Genomic DNA, 19,503 nt, shown 5'->3' on the forward strand with positions numbered 1-19,503 from the left:
TGCTGAAATTACGGAAAAATCGCAATGACGGGAGACGACGCATTACTGCAAATTTCAGTGGATTAAAATGAATTCCACGAAATAAAACGTTCACCAAGACAAATGTGGGAGATTAATGTTCTTATTTATAGTTGTGATTATCATAATAGAAATTATTTTTCAACTCAAAAATTATATCTTTTACTTCAACAAAGAATAAAAATCCAAGTAAGCGTCATGTAAAAAACGGGAAAATACGGGACGTATGGTCACCTTAGAGGTGATAGTATATCGGGCTGTGGGCTGTGAACCTTGTGTTCAAGGTTCGAATTCAGCTCCGTGGTGTGTTTTTTTTCTGCTCGTCGCCGAGAATGATTTATCTTTTCACTTTTCTTTGCTGATATCGTAGAGGAGAAATAGAGTATATTTCTCGGTGTGTGTGTGGCTGATACAATGTTTTTCTGGCTCTTAAAACTTTAGTATATAATATATAAATCGAGTATTATAACAAAAACAATGTAGAAAAAATTATGAAGACCAATGTAATAATGTTCTAAAAAATGTAATTACTTTTAGCATCTTTTCTCTTTCGAAGTTCTGATATTTAAATTAGATGTTTAAATATTTTAAAACTGTTGACGATTATTAACATGAACGATATATTTTTTCATACGATAATTTATGTTTATTTTTAATTGATTTGCTATCGAGAAATGCATTGATAATATGGAGAAATTAATAAGAAATTCTAGAAATTTTTCACTAAAATTTGCAGATTTTCTAAAATTTGAAATCGTGGTCCACCTTTAGCTGTTTGAATATTTCAGTGTATAAATTTGTTGGTTTAAAAAATAAAATCGTTTATATTGCATTGAAAATATAGTGCGATTGCACATTTGAGATGTCTCACGGAACAGCGGTGAAAATATCTCTACATACCTTGTTTGCACCGCTGTTCAGCAATCAGATACGGAAATGAAGATATCGAAGTTTTGCGCAAATTATGGTAGAGGCTGAAGCAACGTGATTGGCTGTGTGGAAAAATTACAAAAAAAAATCGTGTATAGCGGAATATCGCAGAATAGCGGTGCATTTGCGAAATATGCTCCCATTCACTGAATAGGCCGCTCCAGCTTGAAGCTATTTAATGTCGTCCGTCCGTCCCCCCAGACAAACATGAATGTGCAAATTTCTAGAACTTGGAAAACGGCTTTTGAATGTTACTCTATGGATGTTGTTCTACTAAAATGATTTGTAAAATGTGTTTCGATAGGGGATGCACATTGCTGGGAAAACTTAGCAAAATAAGTGATCCAACCAGCTGATAAACTCCAAAGTGAAAATTTGCACTTCCATGTCTCTGGTAACAAAGGGACGATATGCTGAAATTTCTTAACTTTTATCTTGCCGTTTTATTTAATTAGTAATTTTAGGAATCATTTTCATTGATCGACTTGTTTCCTAATGCCGAAAAATTTCATCAAAATATTGTGATTCAAATATGGTCACTTATTTGAAATGTTTTGTATAGGAACATAATTTAAGACATTTAATCGGTTTAGTCAAATAAACCAGGTTAAATTATAAACTTTTAATAAAAATTTTAATTGAATTTTGATCAAGTTGATTAACTGAACTAAAATTTTTAACTGTGATGAACAGTTGAATCGATTAATCAACCTGATTAATCGGACCGGCCCTATTATCATATTCATGGGGTTTTTTTTTCAAATTTATTTTCATGTATAGCTCCTCAGATAAAGATAAGCAGAGAAAAATATTTTGGTGAAAACCTATTATTCACCCACGCAAAAGCTTCATAGGGTTACTTCGTTATATCAAAAGTCAGCACTCACTTTTCAGCCTGAAAATAGCAGTGAAGGAATGTTTTGTCTGGCCTACTTCTTCCAACGTAATATTACGTCAAAAACATTGGACAGGTTGATATTGAACACTTCTCTCTGGTATTTTTTAAGGGAGAGAGGGATCAGCAGTTTATTATAACATCCCATATCAGTATTTCTAAATGAAGGAAGTAATTGCATCCCCTATTTTCCCCTGCACATAGTGTTGACCGTTGTAGAGCGAACAATTAGTGTTCTCAAGACTGGTAACTTTTTTCTGATGTCGAAATTTTGATTTTGATTTTTTTTAATGTCGAAACACAATGCATCAGGTTTCACAAAATATCTTGCCAATATCAGTGGGAGGATAAGATAATTATCTCTTAAAAATATAAAGCCAATAGGTTTTCTGGATATTATGCCCGGGTGAACAGGGAAAAAGTGTCATTTCTCTCCACCGGAAATCAAACCTAGGACCTTTTGCATAGCAGGCAAGCCTGTTTACTTCGCCATAATATCCAGAAAGCCTATTGATTTCATGTATCTTAGCCGAGCAAAAAATCATATATCTCTACTGCCGCCACCTGGAGGCCATTAGCTGAATTTAAAGAGACTGCTATGTCTCTACTCAGCAAGTCACGCTACTGTGTGCGTTTTGAGGGAAAAAGTATCTCTCTATGGTATAATGGTCAGTGCACTTACCCGGTATGCAAGAGGTTCAGTTCCCGGTGGAGAGAAATTATACTCTTTTTTTCCTGTTCACCTCTGCAAAATATCCAGAAAGCCTATTGATTTAATGTATCTTAGCCGAGCAAAAAATCACCATCCATCTCTTACAATATTTTTTTCCAGGTTTTCAGCTTATTATATTACATTATTTTTTTGCTTTTTCATGACGAGATCAATTTTTAATACGAAAATTTTTTTGCAAAGTTTCACTTTATTCGAATTAAACTCTGTATCAAAAGAAACTCTTAACATAAGTTGTAACATTTTTTTTTTATTTTGTGCAGAAATTTCAATCAAGAATAAGATTTTACTATACAGTCTGGAATGAAATCAATAGTGAAAATGAAAAATTAAAGCCTCTCACTTTTATTGATATGAATTCAAAATTAAAAGAAAAATTCATTAATCTGGGGCTAGACAAATCCAAAGCGCCAGATCACCATGGTGACTAAAAATTGACATTGACACCTAAAATTTTATACGTGTGATTACTTGATTAGAGTCAAAATTTTGCAGAATTCAATCCACGAAATTTATCCACCGACATGAAATAGGGGTCAGCAAGTCATACTTGTGTCAAGCTTAAGCAGGATTTCCTCAATGGGATTTTTCATTTTTTCCTTTCTTTCGAGGGGAGGGGGCATTCTGTTTATTACAGGAAAAAAAACAATAGTTTCAGTTCGGGGGGGGGGGGCATTACGTATGCCAGTGCACCAAGTGAAAACAGTCTCATTTTGAAACGATTTTCTCACAAAAATATGCTTGCCCAAAGAAATTTGGCTGGTGCCTAAATTTTGTTTCCAATTTGTCAAGCCCTGCTCTAAGTATTAAAGAAATTTAAATTTAAAAAAGTGACGACATATATTATAAAATAAGGATGACCAATGTCAAACCAAAGTTTTACAATGGTAGATTTTGAATCTTTGCAATGGTCAATCAAATGAATTTTAAATTATCAAATAAAAGTTTTACAAAAATAACACACATTAATCCCTAAAAAATGCAAAACAAAATTTGAATTCTAGTCACAGCATTCTTCAATAACCACGAGAGGTACATGAAATCAAAATATATATATATATATATATATATATTGCCACAATAAAATATCAGAAATGCACAATTTTCAGACTAAATTATAATAAAAAATTTTCACGAAGAACTTTGTTATGCAAAACTTGAAAATGATCTATTATTTTACGGAGTCCAAATAAATAGTTTTCATCTTCATATTCAGTGAAGAATACATGAGTGAAATCAACCATACGAACATCAACAAGCCAAAAACTTGAGCGTATTTTATTACAAACCATGTTGTTAAGATTGCAAATGGAACAAATGTCTGTTTTATTGGAGTAAAGGTGTATTTTTGATAGAATATGACACATGTAATGTTCCAGTATTTTATTCTGTGAAATGCTACAAAAATTGTGTCTTTGATTTGATGGGAAAGATTGATGCAAACAAACAAATTTTTCCAAACTTCTGTCACTGAAATGTGTTTCAACGTTTAAATCTTGGAAAAAAGAAAGCCATGCATCAGCTTCAGCCTCATAGAAGAAAAGTAATGAGCTTGCATAAAACGCCAATTGTCTCTGAAGAGAAAACCAATTTTCAATAGCTCTTAAAGAATGGATAAAGCTAGACAGTATGAGAACAGCAACAGAACTTGTATCCTTATTCAAATACATGTGCAAAGCTGTAAAGAAAAACTTGAACATCTATAAAGAGAGCTAAAAACCATAAGTATACAACAAAAATACTAATTATATGTAAGCAGTGAATTAGACTGAAGTACCAAAATGAAATTACCATACTTTCCTGTTCCAAAGCTGCACAGCTCTCTAATATCACTTAAAAAGTTTATTTTTTTAGCGCTTGCAGATAGTTCGAAGCCGGCAGCCTGTTCAATAACCTTTTCTCCAATGTTCTGTCTTTGAGGGACTCTGATGAATTTTTATCAATATTTTTCGTGCATTTCAACATTTAATTGCGGTTAAAAAAATTAAACAACTTCTCCAGGATGATGTCTAATGTGGAATCGGTGATATTATGAAATTATAAAAGGAACTTTGAGGTAGTTATATAGAAATGTGTGATGACACTCTCTGCTGTTCATAGAAAATACCAAAGACTGGATACCAAGTGTAGTTGATGAATTTCAAAAAGAAAATTTAGATGCATCTGCAGGAAATCAAACCCTGTCTCCTCACAGTCTAGGTGAATGCTCTACCATTAAGCTACAAAGGACTGACATTTTCTTCCGTTAGAACAGTGGTTCCCAAAGTGTGGATCACGTTGATGAACTTAGGGGGTTGCAAGATATTCTCCAAAACGAAAACGTCCGAATAAGACATTTTCATTTTTCACAATGTAAGTAAAAATATGCCTTAACTCTGTATGGTAAGTAGCCATTCAGCTACTTACCATACATGTATCATATAATGTAATTTTATCAAATTCTACATGTACAATAATAATAGATCAATTAATATTTCTACAGGGGACTCAGATTTTAAAATAATTTTATATATTTGAAAAAATTAAAAATATAGAACGATGAGCAGCATGTGAATGTATAGGGAAAATGGGGAATACCTGGAGTTTTGATTATGAACAATGAATAACGCAAGTGGTGTTGTTTATGAAGCTCTTTTGATGAAGACGTAAAGTCATTGCAAATATTGGGAGGGCTTAAAAATATCAGGTAGAAGGAAGGCGGGGGTTAAAAATATTATGGGGGCATTGTGGGCACTAGCTATAATAGAAAATACTTCTGTAGTTGATAAAAAATTTTGTATAATAAAGCAAGGGGTCACTCTGCCGCAAATCATGAAAATGTTATCAATATTCAAAAATAATATAACACAAACTAAAATTATTTTCCCCACAAAAGGAGCCAAGAAGTATTTTTGCACTGGACCCTGCGTTTGGAAATGGTGACCCAGCATTCTGGGCCGGGCTCAGGAATTTCATAGCCTGGTGCAAAAAAGTTTTTGCGGCTCCACCAAAAAAATTTTATGCAGTCGCTTCAAAACTTATAAATTTTTCGACACTTATGAACATAAATAATACTTACAAGCATAAAGAAATCTTGAAGGGGAAAAAATTGTTCAGAAAAGAGAACTCATTCTATTGCACTCATTTTTTCATTATTGCCGGAATGCATTGATAGTTGAGATCATAATGAATAGAGACCGAAAGTTTAGGCACTAAAAATAGTTGAAATAGGTACTAAAAAAGACATAATTTATGGAAGGAAGGAAAAATAACTAAAAACTGAGATATTAAGGGTCCAAAAACTAGCTGAAAAATTGGCTGCACTCAATCCGTCCACTGTTTCAATTAGAGTTTATGATAACTGCATTATTATTCGGGTTACATTGATTTCAAGCCAAAAATAAAGTATTTGATGTCCCTCAGGTCAATTCCAGGGCCACCATTAACAGATGCATAGCCAGAAGAAAAAATGATCTGTGGGGCTCCTTCAAGTTGCGAATGATTACCGTTTATTTGATTCATTATTTGGAATAATCACTATCATTTCTATAGTTGAAACATAGCCACCTTGTTCTATTGTTGCAAAAAAAATTTACTTTTTCAAAAATATTCCCATATATGCAGGACTTCCCACGTATCCAAGTGCAGGGGGCCCCACGTGAAGCATCTGTTGCACACTCCTGAAGGTGATTCTGGTCAATTTAATCGAATACCAAAAAATATGTATGTAAAATAAATAGCCATGGTTGTTTGCAATGCATTTATGGTGTAAAAACACACAAATTCAAAACCAGAAGTGGCTCGAGCTCATCTGCCGCCCCTAAAGACAAGACGACCCTGTTGGGAGGCTAAAAAAGCTCAAGACCATGGTACTCTGGGATAAACCTGAATTTTGTTATCCATCCAAAGCCACAAACCAATCTTTACCCAACAAAATACCCTTGACTACATGTCCTACTTTTACAGAAATTCCTTTTTTTTTCCTTTTTGGTCCAGAATCATTTAATTTCATCGTTCAGATAACTATTACAGATAACTTCTCAGACATTGCAGCTCTTATTGATGAGCTGTCACATTCTTCTTCTTTTCAAGGTTGAATTTTTCAATTAATTGAAAATTTACAACATAGTTTTCTTCAGCTTTTCGAATAACAAATACTTTTTTGCACCTAACCAATACGGCTTCAAAAAAAAAACAAAAAACACAGAAATGGCTATCATTGAATTTAGTAATCATTTAAACAATGGATTTCATAAAAAATACTCCATTGCAGTTTTCTTAGACTTAAAACGACCATTTGATTATGTTGATTTAGATATTTGAACATAAAACACTTCTGAGCAGGCATACGAGGTAATGTACTGAATTGGTTTAAAACATATTACTATAACAGGAAACAAGCTGTCATAATAAATGGTGAAATCAGCACATTCCACTGTAATGAAAAGAGCCCCACAAGGATTGGTCCTTGGGCCATTATTTCTTGTTTATATAAATGACTAGCTGTTAACCACGGCTTCGCCTGTATGAATTTGGTAATCTGAAAATTCTTCCATCAGACCACTTTAGGGATTGCATTTTGAGAAATCCCTTCTTAGCAAGTCTTTGCATCATAAAATGAAGATACTGACCAAATTTAAAATTAATAGTTTCAGCGGTCTTCACTCTGTCTACACAAAAAAAATGCAGTTAGGTTTAGGAAAAACATTCAACCAGAACTTTTAAACTTTGACCCCAATAATTTTGAAGCACAGGAGCATGGCTGGCACCACCACCCCACCTGCTCAGCTATCCCCAATCAAATTTTGATTGACGGCCACATATACACAGATGGCTCCAAAACCTATGAAGGCGTCGGGGCAGCCTATTGTGTATACACAAACAATACAGAAAAGCAAACGTGGAAAGCAAGTGGCGCTAGATAGAAACAATAACTTTCAAGCAGAATTGTTAGCGATAGAAGCAGCTACACAATACGCAACGGGACCAAAAGAACGAGTTTTGATAATAACTGATAACAGCTCCTCCTTTCAAGCACTTCTAGATACAACAAATAGAAACAAAATGGTACGTGTATTGAGGCGACATTTATTAGATTACTCAAAATTTTTCCTAAGTTGGACTAAGGCCTGTGTAGGTAATCTTGGAAACGAGAGAGTAGTCTCACTCTCTCTAGCCAAGGCTGCAATCAACTGTGACAATAAACTTGATAACCCTTTCCACCTAACGCTCTTGAAGCAACAACTTAAACATGCAACCTTCCAGAAATGGCAGCAAATTTGGGACCAAGGAACAACCGCTAGGGAAGTGCACGAAATTGTCCCTTGAGTCACATACAACACACTAAACTGAAATAGGGAGGTGACTATCTTCATAACACACTACACGGCCCATTCCCTATATCTTCATGAATGGAAACACCATCAAACAGACAAATGTGCCTGAGCTTCGATGGGTACTCCAGTTCACTATGCCACAGAGTGCAAATTTACAAAGCATCTACACATGTACAAATATTCCAAAAACAATGGTTCACTCAAATAATCAAAAACAAAACCACAGCAGCAAGGATAACAAGCCTTGTCAAATATATATATGCCAACAAAAACAAGAAATCTGTTCACCAGATTTATAAAATAATTTTTTCAAGTTTTGCAAAAATAAGGGAAAAACAGAAATAGATAAAAACAACAACACAAATCATATCCACATCACTGCCACTACTAATACATAACCATTACATGTACAAGATATAGCACGTACTAACGGGATCCGAACAATAATTCTTACGGTATTCCTGTAACAATGATGTGAATAATGTGATAACCACAAGTGTCCTCCATTCAGCTCTTCTAGCTGGGGTGCTAGGCAGGAGGACACGAATGGTTTCATAATAACTATTTATATATGTAGTTTTTAATTTATCATATATATATTCATTTTTTTCTTCAATAAATATAACCAACCAGAACAAGTCAACTAAAACAACAAGACCGAAGCTAATCCTTAGCTAAGGCTCTCTCCAGACAATCCCTCATTTAAACTAAGCCCACATTGCTCACCAAAATAGGTTTTGAGCGAGACGACTCGGCCTGGCAGTTATGTTATGTATATGTGTATTTCTCTTTCCTCTATTCAAGTTCTTCATGAATTTCATGTCCACAACAGACGTGCGTAGTCATATTGTCGTATTCAAGTTGCTCACCAAATAAGGTGCTAAGCACGGGCGATCCCTAATTGTATATATTCCTCCACACAGTATTTCTATTTTGTATATTTTCATCGAATCCACCCCGGAGCGAGTGAACTCAACCCAATAAAACTGATGCTGACTTCTAGTCCGCAAGTTATCAAACCCATTTGCTCACCAATAAGGTGTTAAGCGAGATGACTCGCTCCGATGGATATTTTATATTTCACAATAAAATTCTCTCATTTCGTTTGTTTTTTTGTATCCTGTGTATATAATATAACAAGTGTAAGATAAAAGATGAGATGGTCCCCTCCAATTGCTTTTAAATTATACCTTCGTCCAAATATGTGTACATTCATCCATCTTAACGAAACCCAGAAACTATTCTCAAACTCCCAACCCCATCTCGTCTGAAATCACCACAAAATTTGTTAATCACGACAGTACTTCGGGGAAAATGTTGTAAAAATTTTGTATGTTATGTTTTTTTCCCTCTTTTCTTTTTTGACACAAAATAAAGTGTTTCAGACTCTGCCACGAAGCTGGGCTGGAAGAGATCTCGGCAACGAGATAAGTCATGTGTGTGTGTGTGTGGGTGCACGAAGTTCTGGCGTTCATTCATTGTAAGAAACAGAACAGTTTTAAAACTTAATTCTGCCCCGTTCGTTTTGTAGTCGGTTTTTCATTCAAAATATATGAAATTTCGACTTTGCAGCGGTAGTTTTGGCAATGCATTTAAGATACAATATCATTCCTCACACTACATTGATGAACCCTGTGATTGTGGGCATTAGGAGCTCGTGTGCATCTCCCAAAACGATAAAAAACCAATTAAAATATGGAAAGAAAATACCTTTATATGTTACTGTAATCAATTTCTATTAACTTCAATGCTAATTAAAGGCTAATAATTCAAAATTTCCCTTCAAGAAATTCCTTGTGCCTTCTCTAGCCCCTCCACAGGTCAATCCTGCGTACTTCCTGATTGGGATTACCCTTCGAGAATAGTGAGTCTGACCACCACCGTCGCTGCTGAAGTGAACTTTGATATGTAAGTATATCATTTTTCACATGGTTACAGACAGAACACACTAAATTTTTAGCTTGTTTTTTTCAATTTTGAGCATTAATTAATGGAGTAGTGCAGATTGGTAATAGATACAAAAGATGTCATTAAGAATATTTCATATTTTCATAAATGGTGATAGCTGACGTAAGCATCATTCGAACCCTCCATGAAAAGTGAGAGAATCTGGAACCCTGATGCGGACGTAATACTTTGTCTGTGTTCGGAGACATGCCAACAAAGATTTCCCCCGAATACGTCTACTTCAGAGTATTCTACTTCCTAATCGTGTTGATGTAATTGTACTTGATGACCGACCCTCAACTTTCCTTCATTGTCAATACTCTCTCCGCCATTCTGCATTTAATGATAAAACTTTCATGATAAAACAGTTCTGCCAACTAAATATTAAAAAATAATATAATTTTGTTTATCATTGGTTATGGAAACTGAAGAACAATCATTAACAAAAAATCAAAAATGTCCAGAAAAACAGGACATATGGTCACTTCATGTAGGTGGTCGCCTATAAAATTTTTGTCAAAAGGGGAGTTGCGCTCCAAAAAGTCTGGGAACCACAGTGTTAGAGTATATATGAATGCTGAACAGCACTGCACATGGGAGATCTCCTAACCCAGGTAATAGCTCTTATAATAACAATAGCCCCCCCCCCCAGATTAATTTCCTTTCCAAACTTTATCTTCATCTCTGTTTGGTATCCAGTCTTTCATGCTTTACAGATAGTTATAATGTAGAATATTTATTTTATGCACAGTGAAACTCTTAAATAATGATACAATCCACACTCGTGTGCAAAATTGAGAGAATTAGCACATTATGTCAAATTTCTGAAAAACTACTGGACAGATTTTAATGAAATCCCGTACAAATCTGGGTTGTTTGGTTTAAACAAGTGGTTTTTTAAAGAAACCAGTCTAGTTTTTTCTTTCTCAAAACATCACATAAAAGTGGTCTAATTATAATTTTTCCCCTTGAAAAATATTATATTGGTTCATTATTAGCCAAAATGTTTTCTTACCACATTTTCTACTCTTGGATGGTATATCTTTACATGGTGCAAGATGATATAAGTGGTTTTTTCAAAAAAATCTCATAAAAGTGGCCTGAATATAAATTTTATTTCATATTAAGTATCTTAGCTGCTGAAAATTATATACAGTATCAAAATTTCTCATTCTTACTGCATTTTCTAACTTTGCGCTACATTCTGATGCTCTATCTTGAGATAATTCATGAATGAGGATTGCATCACACATGTGGCGGTGTATTCTCTTACAGGCTTTTTTTTCCTTCGCAAAGAAGCAGCAACAGTAGTCACTTCACTGTCATGCTAAGGGCAGGTAGTCTTATAATAAAAAAGACACCAGCTGCTCCTAAAGGACAAGGACCAGTGTACTAGTGGTTGCATTACCTCATATACATTTTCACTTTCTTTCCATAGGAAGCAGCACATTTCGTACTGTGCATCATCAACAGGCTTAATATTGATTTTTTTTTGCATCAGCTATATACACGATGATTATAATTAAAGTTAGTTTTTTAACTGTTGGTCTTTGTCTGTCTCCCTATTGGAGCTCAAGAACCAACTCAATATCCAACCCCTCTCCTCTCTTAGACTTATCTCTCATTTAACTTTTCTTTTCAAAATCCTCCATAGGTTTTTTAATATTGACACTTCCAACATTCTAATTAAACCCTCGCATATTTCTCTGTTAGACTTAACCATTCCCAAAAATTACAGCCCATCTTTACTTCTTCAGATTGTCACAAATTTAGCTTCTTCCCAAGAACTATTATCGACTGGAACAACCTACCACCAAATATTGTAAATTGTACTATGATTTCCAAATTTTCCTGTGTATCATCAATCGTCATTTTTGTCATACATAACTTTGTCATCCTCTTATATAGGCCTCTGCCATACAATATTGAATAAATAATGAATAAAATAAAGTTCTGACTCCAAAACACGAATAAAAACTGCTGTTCAGAATGGCTTGAAAATTTACATGGATTCATTGCATGAAGCAATGAAATTTTCTTTGGCAAAAGAAAAAAAAAACTTTAAAATGTACAAGTAGATGATGCTGTACTTGGCTAGCTGTATAATCTATTTTGCGCAACCATATAATTTCTGCCCTTTAACAGCATCAGTGTATGAATAGCAGGTCTGGACAAATCCCAGATGCCAGAGTGACTAGAAAATCGGTTTTGGCACCTAAAATTGTATATGCATCATTACTAAAATGAAGTGCAAGTATGAGACAATTTTTTTGATTTTGTAATAATGTGTCTTCCAACATGAGAATTTTGGTCATAAAGTCCCAAAAATATGCTTCGCTCTTAACAAATTTGGATGCCGCCTAAATTTTTTTGTTTTTTGATCTGTCTAGCCCTGGTGGATAGCACAACTTTTACCAAGATGCACACTACAACACCAGTGAAGCAGCTGCTGAAGAACCATTTTGACAATAAAAACATGATACAATACCTGGGTGCCATGTTCACCTGAATACAATGTGAATACACTACTACAACCCTTGCAACTTTTGGCTTTGGGGGATACCCCAAAAATGTAATGTGCAGTGATTGGATTGCAAACTTTGGTGAACTGAAAGCACATCCATATATCATGAGATCATTACCATATAATACTCTGATCCGTAGTTGTACAAGCATTTTTGCACTTCCACCTCACAGCCAGAACATGGTGGACAACATATTTAACATTTCTTGTGCAAGTTGTAGTTGTTTGTTTAAATAAATTCCTTTTTGCTATGTTTCCATGAATTATGAAATCATGCCATGCTAACTGCATTATCATTTTGCCTTGAATGGCTATCATATCCATTCTGCGAGCAAATTTCCCATGTGCTGGATGAGTACAGTGTCCTCTATTTTACATTTTTAAGTATTTTTCCCCTTCGCCATACAAAATTCCATTGCCTCAGGAACATTCATGCAAATTTTCAAGTCATTCTGACTAGTGGTTTTTATTTTACAGTGTTTTGAAATCAGAACTTTAGTTATAATCCCCCTGCATATCGTAAATCATTGCTAATTAATCTACATTAATTATGCTTCATTTAACACATTGTATTTGCCTATTTCTATCATAGTTTTTGCAAAATAGCACCCTAATTAAGCACATTGAAAGTAACTGGGGAAAACATCTTTATTATAGGGTTAATAATAACATTGAGAATCCTTAAACACAAAATATTTCCTTCAGTTAAGCTATAAAATAACTAAATTGCAAAAGTTGGCTTTTATTAAAATGAAAGAAATATTTAAAGATTAATTAATATGGGAATTGTGTTAATTACATTAATAAACATTTTATTTTAATTAATTATTAGAAGTTTGAATGATTTTTCAGAAATTTTATTGTTTTTAATGTAAATGGTATTAAAACCAAAAGAACCTGGTTTTTTTTTTTGGTTTTTAAAAAAAATTGTTTTTTTACCAACCCTGGTACAAATACACAGTTATAACAGAGAAAGAGATTTACCATACAAAAGTCATAGTATGCACACATGATTGTCAGTAAATCTCACTACTGCAGGAATGTCCAAAGTCCAGGTTTCGAGGTCGAACCAAAAATGAGTCTAATATGGGGTATGGTTCCCTTTCACAGTCAAACAGGTCGCACAGCACGAAGGTATACTGGACAAGAGGCAGTTGAGGAGTCCCTGTGGCAATCGGTCCAACTCTTGCAGCAACACAGTTTTCAGCTCCGAGATGGTTCTTGGGGGGGGGTGGCATGGCGAGATACAATGGCCCTCCCAAGAGAGTCCCAGACATGTTCTATAGGATATAGGTCAGGAGATCTGGCTGGCAAATCCATACAGAGAATATTCTCGCATTCTAGATAATCATTGACCAGGTGAGCCCAATATGGACGAGCGTCTCTCATCCATGAACAGGAACCAAAAAAAAAGGCCAACCCCTGAAAAGTCGAATACACGGCTCTAAGATCTCTATACCTCCTAGCAGTCAGAGACCTTCTGCCAAACACATGCAGGGATGTGTGGCCATCCAACATGATGCCTCAAATAAACACAATGTGCAAATTCTCTTAGTTTTGCACACGAGTGCATAGTGATTATCACATATATAACAATATTACTGTCTGGTTCCTGTACACTTCCATAGTATTAATATATTTTATCAACAAAGATGAAAAATAAATTCTGCATAACGTTACTTTTCTCTGAACCCTTGAGTATTGTTGTATAGAAGTTTCACTGTAAATATGGCTGGTGTTCCTTAGTTCTTACATGAAAATTACATGCAGTGAAATCAAACATACTACACTGAAGAGCCAAAAAAACTGGTAACCTGCCTAATATCGTGTAGGGCCCCCGCGGCCATGAATCCTGCAGGGCTGTCCATAAATCCCTAGGAGTAAGAGGGGGTGGAGATCTCTTCTGAACAGCACGTTGCAAGGCATCCCAGATATGTTCAATAGTGTTCATGTCTGGGGATTTAGGTGGCCAGCAGAAGTGTCTAAAGTGAGAAGAGTGTTCCTGGAGCCACTTTGTAGCAATTCTGGACGTGTGGGGTGTCGCATTGTCCTGCTGAAATTGTCCAAGTCCGTCAGAATGCACAATGGACATGAATGGGTGCAGGTGATCAGACAGGATGCTTACGTACCTGTCAGAGTCGTATCTAGACATATCAGGAGTCCCATATCACCACGCCAACTGCACATGCCCCATACCATCACAGAGCCTCCACCAGCTTGAACAGTCCCCTGTGGACATGTAGGGTTCATGGATTCATGAGGTTGTCTCCATACCCGTACATGTCCATCACCTCGAAGCAATTGGAACCGAGAATCGTCAGACCAGGCAACATGTTTCCAGTCCTCAACAGTTCAATGCCTCGGAGTTGTCAGGCCCAGGCGAGGCGTAAAGCTTTGTGTCATGCAGTCATCAAGGGTACACGAGTGGGCCTTTGGCTCCGAAAGCCCATATCGATGGTGTTTCGTTGAATGGTTCGCACGCTGACACTTGTTGATGGCCCAGCATTGAAATCTGCAGCAATTTGGGGAAGGGTTGCACATCTGTCACGTTTAATGATTCTTGTCAGTCCCGTTCTTGCATGATCTTTTTCCGGCTGAAGCGATGTCGTAGATTTAATTTTTTACCTGATTCCAGATATTCACGGTACACTCGTGAAATGGTCATACGTGAAAATCCAAATTTCATCGCTACCTCGGAGATGCTATGTCCCATCTCTCGTGCACCGACTATAACACCACGTTCAAACTCACTTAAATCTCGATAACCTGCCATTGTAGCAGCAGTAACCGATCTAACAACTATGCCAGACACTTGTTGTGTTACATAGGCGTTGCCGACCGCAGCGCCGTACTCTGATTGGTTCCATACCTCTTTATTTGCATACGCATGCCTCACCAGTTTTTTTGGCGCTTCAGTTTACATGAAGATGACGTCACTCTCTTTTCTATTCATACAAGGGTTGAGACTACTGGACTTATGCAAAGGTGAAAGCATTCTTCACGTATGACACAAACTGCTGTCAGTATACAGGGTAGCCTATGAGTTCTAAAATGGCATCGATCTCATCAACCATTCATCATATAGAGGTATTGTTCTAATTTAAAAAAATACTCAAAATGTGAATTTTTTTATGAGTGCTGGTATAGAAATCGCACTAGTTTCGAGAGTGAAAATATAGTGTCATAATATAAAAAACCTAAATATTTGTACGGTTCCTTTGTCTTCTAACTTTCAATTACTGCCGTCTCTCCTGAAGCCAACAAAAAAAACATGTTTTCAAGTGCAATATTGCACAGATATTTTAATATGGAGAAAAGTTGGGAAAGAACAGCATAAACGAATGAACAATGCAATGCTCCTTTCCCCATTCATGCTGTTCTTTCCTAACTTTTTTCCGATTTCAAATATCTGTGCACATGGTTAACAAATGGTTTTTAAATTTATATTCAACATTTACTCATTTTTAATTTCAAGTTTGAAATGCTAATTTTGTTGAAGAGATATAATTTTCAAAAACAATTATAATTCTAAGTTCTTACTTTTAGAAAAAAGCAATTGTATTTGAAGTGCAACACCCTTTTGACGAAAAAAATTTATCAGTGACCCCTACATGGGCTGACTATGTGTCCTGGTTTTCTAGGACATTTTTTGCCAGTAAATGTGCTGTCCTGAAAGCACTTTTCAGACTATTTGTTTCAATTTTAATTAGGCGATATTGACTTCCAAAGATATTCAATTTTTTTAACACCATAAAAATATTTACTTTGTTTTTTGATATACTTATTAAGTGTCCCTTATGCAAGATGGAAGTGTATGGCTCTTGATTTTCATATACAGGGTGATTAAGAAAGAATCATCTGATTTTAAAATGATTTTACACTTGAAATCGCCCATTAACAAAAATTTGTTCATTAAACATAGACACATTTTCTCCCGTATATTCACATATATATATTCTGTGTTTTTAATTCTTAAGAAATATACAATTTTGAAATTGGGTGAAGTCACCCTGTAAAAGTAACTATATCAAGTATACTAACTTGATATCGTCCACTGCATGCCAGAAATATGAATGCACAAACTTTCCTTTTTTTATCAGCTGTTTGGATACCTTATTTTGCTATCTAAGTTGTACTTGAAACGTGAATATGTACCCCTATTGAAACACACGTTACGAACTATTTTAGGAAAATAACTACCATAGAGTAACATGGGTAGACGGCCTGACTTAGGCAGGTGCGAAGGATGCAGCCACACCGGGCCGCTAAATTTTAGGGGCCACAAACAGAATAAAAATACATTTTGATTACACTGAGTTACACGTAGACTTCTTAACAAAGCAATAGCTTAAACTTCCGTCCAAGAACAGTAACCCACAGATCTAGGATTTTGACAGATTCCCCAAGCCAGGTCAATATCTCATAAGTTCGTGTCCTGGGCAAATATGATTTTTTGGAGCCCCTTATATATAGTGTTCTGAGAGACAGGGGTGTTGGGAGGGTCCCGTGCTTATAATCATGGGCGCCCACAGGGGCGGCGCTGACAGGGCTCTAACCCTGGGGCATGGGAAAATTCTCATCAATATTTGCTTCTTCATGCTATAAATTAACTATAGAAGGACCCGTGAAGAGTCGAGTCTGACCGAGAGGCCCCCGCAAAATATCCCAGCCTAGGGGACCCTGCTCCAGGATGTGGGAGCCAAGCTTATAATGCAAAAGACAATCAATTTCAAGGCCCTGAGCACATGTCCGTTTTCCCATATGTGTGAAACAGGTCCTGCCCAAGCCCAGAGTGCACATGGGTTTGATGCCTGGGTGTTAGACAAGAAAGAGCTCTAGAATTCTCACCTTAATGACGTATTTACAACTACAAAGGAGGGGATTGGCAGCAATAAAAATCTTTCCGAGGTTCCCGGGCTGCAAGACAACTTCCTATGCAACTTATATAAGAAGTCATGGTTGGAGCCCTGTAAGCCACACTGTTTGGAGGATGATTATGTAGTAGAGTGGTTCTTAACTTCCAAATGTCAGAGGGCACACTCAATTTTTATCATTGGGGGATGGGCCCAAATCTATTACCAGGTGTTTTTTTCAATCATAAACATAGTACGTAAGTTTGATAGTCTTGGGTGCTAATGTTAATCTGGTTTTTGCATTATGGTGCCGAGGACACTGGAGGAGCAAGAAAGATCATTTTAGAGGGCCGCAAAGCTGTTTTCGCACCAGGCCGCAAAATATTTAAGCCCATCCCTGTGGGTAGACATTCAAACGTCATTTCCCATGTTCTTTTTTTGTAAGGACATTGCGCATTCATGATTCTGGCATGACGGAGCCTATATATTGATTATTGTGCAAGTATAATTTGATAAAATTACATTGCATGACACATGGTAATTAGCTCAGTTAAATAAAAGCATTCTTTAGTTTTGACCATATTTTTGAATGAAAATAAAGTTCTTATTTGGAAGTTTCTATTTTGGAGAATCTCGCGCAATCCCATTAGTTCATTGACATGACCACCCAGGGGTAACGACCCACAGTTTGCGCACCACTGGTTTAGAATGAAGGTAACCATATTTCTAGGGTGATTATATGACCTGTATTTCCTGGGAAGTTCCCATATTTTCATGTAATTTTGGTCGTCCTAACTTTTCATGTAAATAGCCTATTATTCTCCACAAATTTTCAACAAAGCCTATTGAAATTTTTATTCTTTACTGAAATTAAGTATTAAAATTATTTCCCCATTCCTATGAATTATATTATGATAATTATGACTTTAAATATTGTCATGTTAACATTTTTTTCACCCCATAGAATTTGTTTAAATCTACTACTTCAATGCAATGGCGCTTCATTTTCTGTCTTTGGTGGGGGGTTTTTTTTTGGCGGTTTTAGCAATAATTGACAACTTTGCTTATCTTTGGCATCATTTTTGGTGACAACTGGCGATTTTCCTGTATTTTTATCGAGGAAATATGTCAGCCCATATATATATGCAACTGACATTCATTAACTCAATAGTTTACAATATTTTGAAGCAATATCTTAAGCGCAGCATTTTACTGCTAAATTTTAGGCAACATCTTTTTAAGCATAGAAATACCTCAGGTATGGGTGACCATATGTCCTATTTTGAACATTGTCTCTTAATCATTCCATAATTGTTACTCTACACATTTTCGCCACTGTGGAATATGGTTTACAGGGGGGGGGGATTTTTAGTTGAAGGGGGACAAAAACTGATGGAAGAAATTCACGCAAAAAAAATTTTTTTCAAGCACTTAAAAATTATTTTTTCAAGGACTGCAATGATTCTTCAAGGACTGCAATGATTCTTCAAGGACTTTTAAAGAATTGAAAATTAACTTTTTTTTTCAAGGACTGTATAAACCCTGGAGCAAATATTACACTTCAAAACATGCTTCTTCTTTTTTTAGCCTCACGAGCGATAGGGCAATAACTTTCTAATTGGATATTAGATGACAGGAGGAATGTCTAAAAATTGAGATTTCTTATTTTATGACATGTATTTCCACTCTTAAAACTGGTACAGAGTGATTTCTGAAATTATTTTCAGCACTTTTTAAATTAGAACCATACCTCTATGACCAATGGTTGATGAGATAAATCTGAAATAGAGGTCTTACAAGACACCCTATCTTGTATACAAGCTATTAGCTGAGTTAGGTCTGACTGTCTATTGTACAGTCCTGTTCAGCATATATATGCTCTAAGAAAAGAAAAATATTTGTTGCTTCTGTAGCATAATGATCTAGCATACTTGCCCTGATAACAAGTATGTGAGTACATGGCAGTTCAATTCCCTGCAGAGGCAGTTGAATTTTCTTTCGTGAATTTATCTTCACATAAGTCAGTTGTCTAAACCACCTTGTATGAATAGCAGAGAGTCATATCATCTTCATCTAAGGAAATGAATAAATTTAAGGACCATAAGCAATGCATAAATTTTGACTTCCCATCCTATACATCAGTAGTATTTTCAATTTTATATCGATTAAGCATAGCCCAAAATAGATGATGACTCACCATTTGTTACAGTTTCTAGAGTCTGTTTCTTACCAAATTCTTTCCCAAGCGTTAAAAACTCCAATGAAGAGGCATTGAATACCTAGAAAAAAAA

General features: G+C 35.6%; 1 protein-coding gene across 5 annotated transcripts in view; it reads right to left on the reverse strand.

Annotated features, from left to right (window-relative positions):
* Positions 1 to 2,791: 2,791 nt before the first annotated feature.
* The window catches only part of Ipk2 (Inositol phosphate kinase 2), a 30,860-nt gene continuing 14,148 nt past the window's right edge, over positions 2,792 to 19,503 (reverse strand). For 3 of the 5 annotated variants that reach the window (XM_089239630.1, XM_089239631.1, XM_089239635.1), the window contains 2 exons: positions 19,410 to 19,491; positions 2,792 to 4,251 (listed from right to left, as the gene is read on the reverse strand). In XM_089239630.1, the coding sequence (XP_089095756.1) occupies positions 3,689 to 4,251; positions 19,410 to 19,491 (645 nt within the window). In that variant the 3' untranslated portion in view covers positions 2,792 to 3,688. Of the gene's footprint in view, positions 4,252 to 19,165; positions 19,286 to 19,409; positions 19,492 to 19,503 lie in introns of those variants that run through there. The other 2 variants (XM_089239632.1, XM_089239634.1) reach the window with 2 other exon arrangements.

Source organism: Pholcus phalangioides, unplaced genomic scaffold (genome assembly GCF_987345545.1).
Source record: "Pholcus phalangioides strain wild (caught in Gottingen) unplaced genomic scaffold, Ppha-v1.0 ptg000011l_1, whole genome shotgun sequence".
In the NCBI taxonomy this organism is placed as follows: Eukaryota; Metazoa; Arthropoda; class Arachnida; order Araneae; family Pholcidae; genus Pholcus; species Pholcus phalangioides.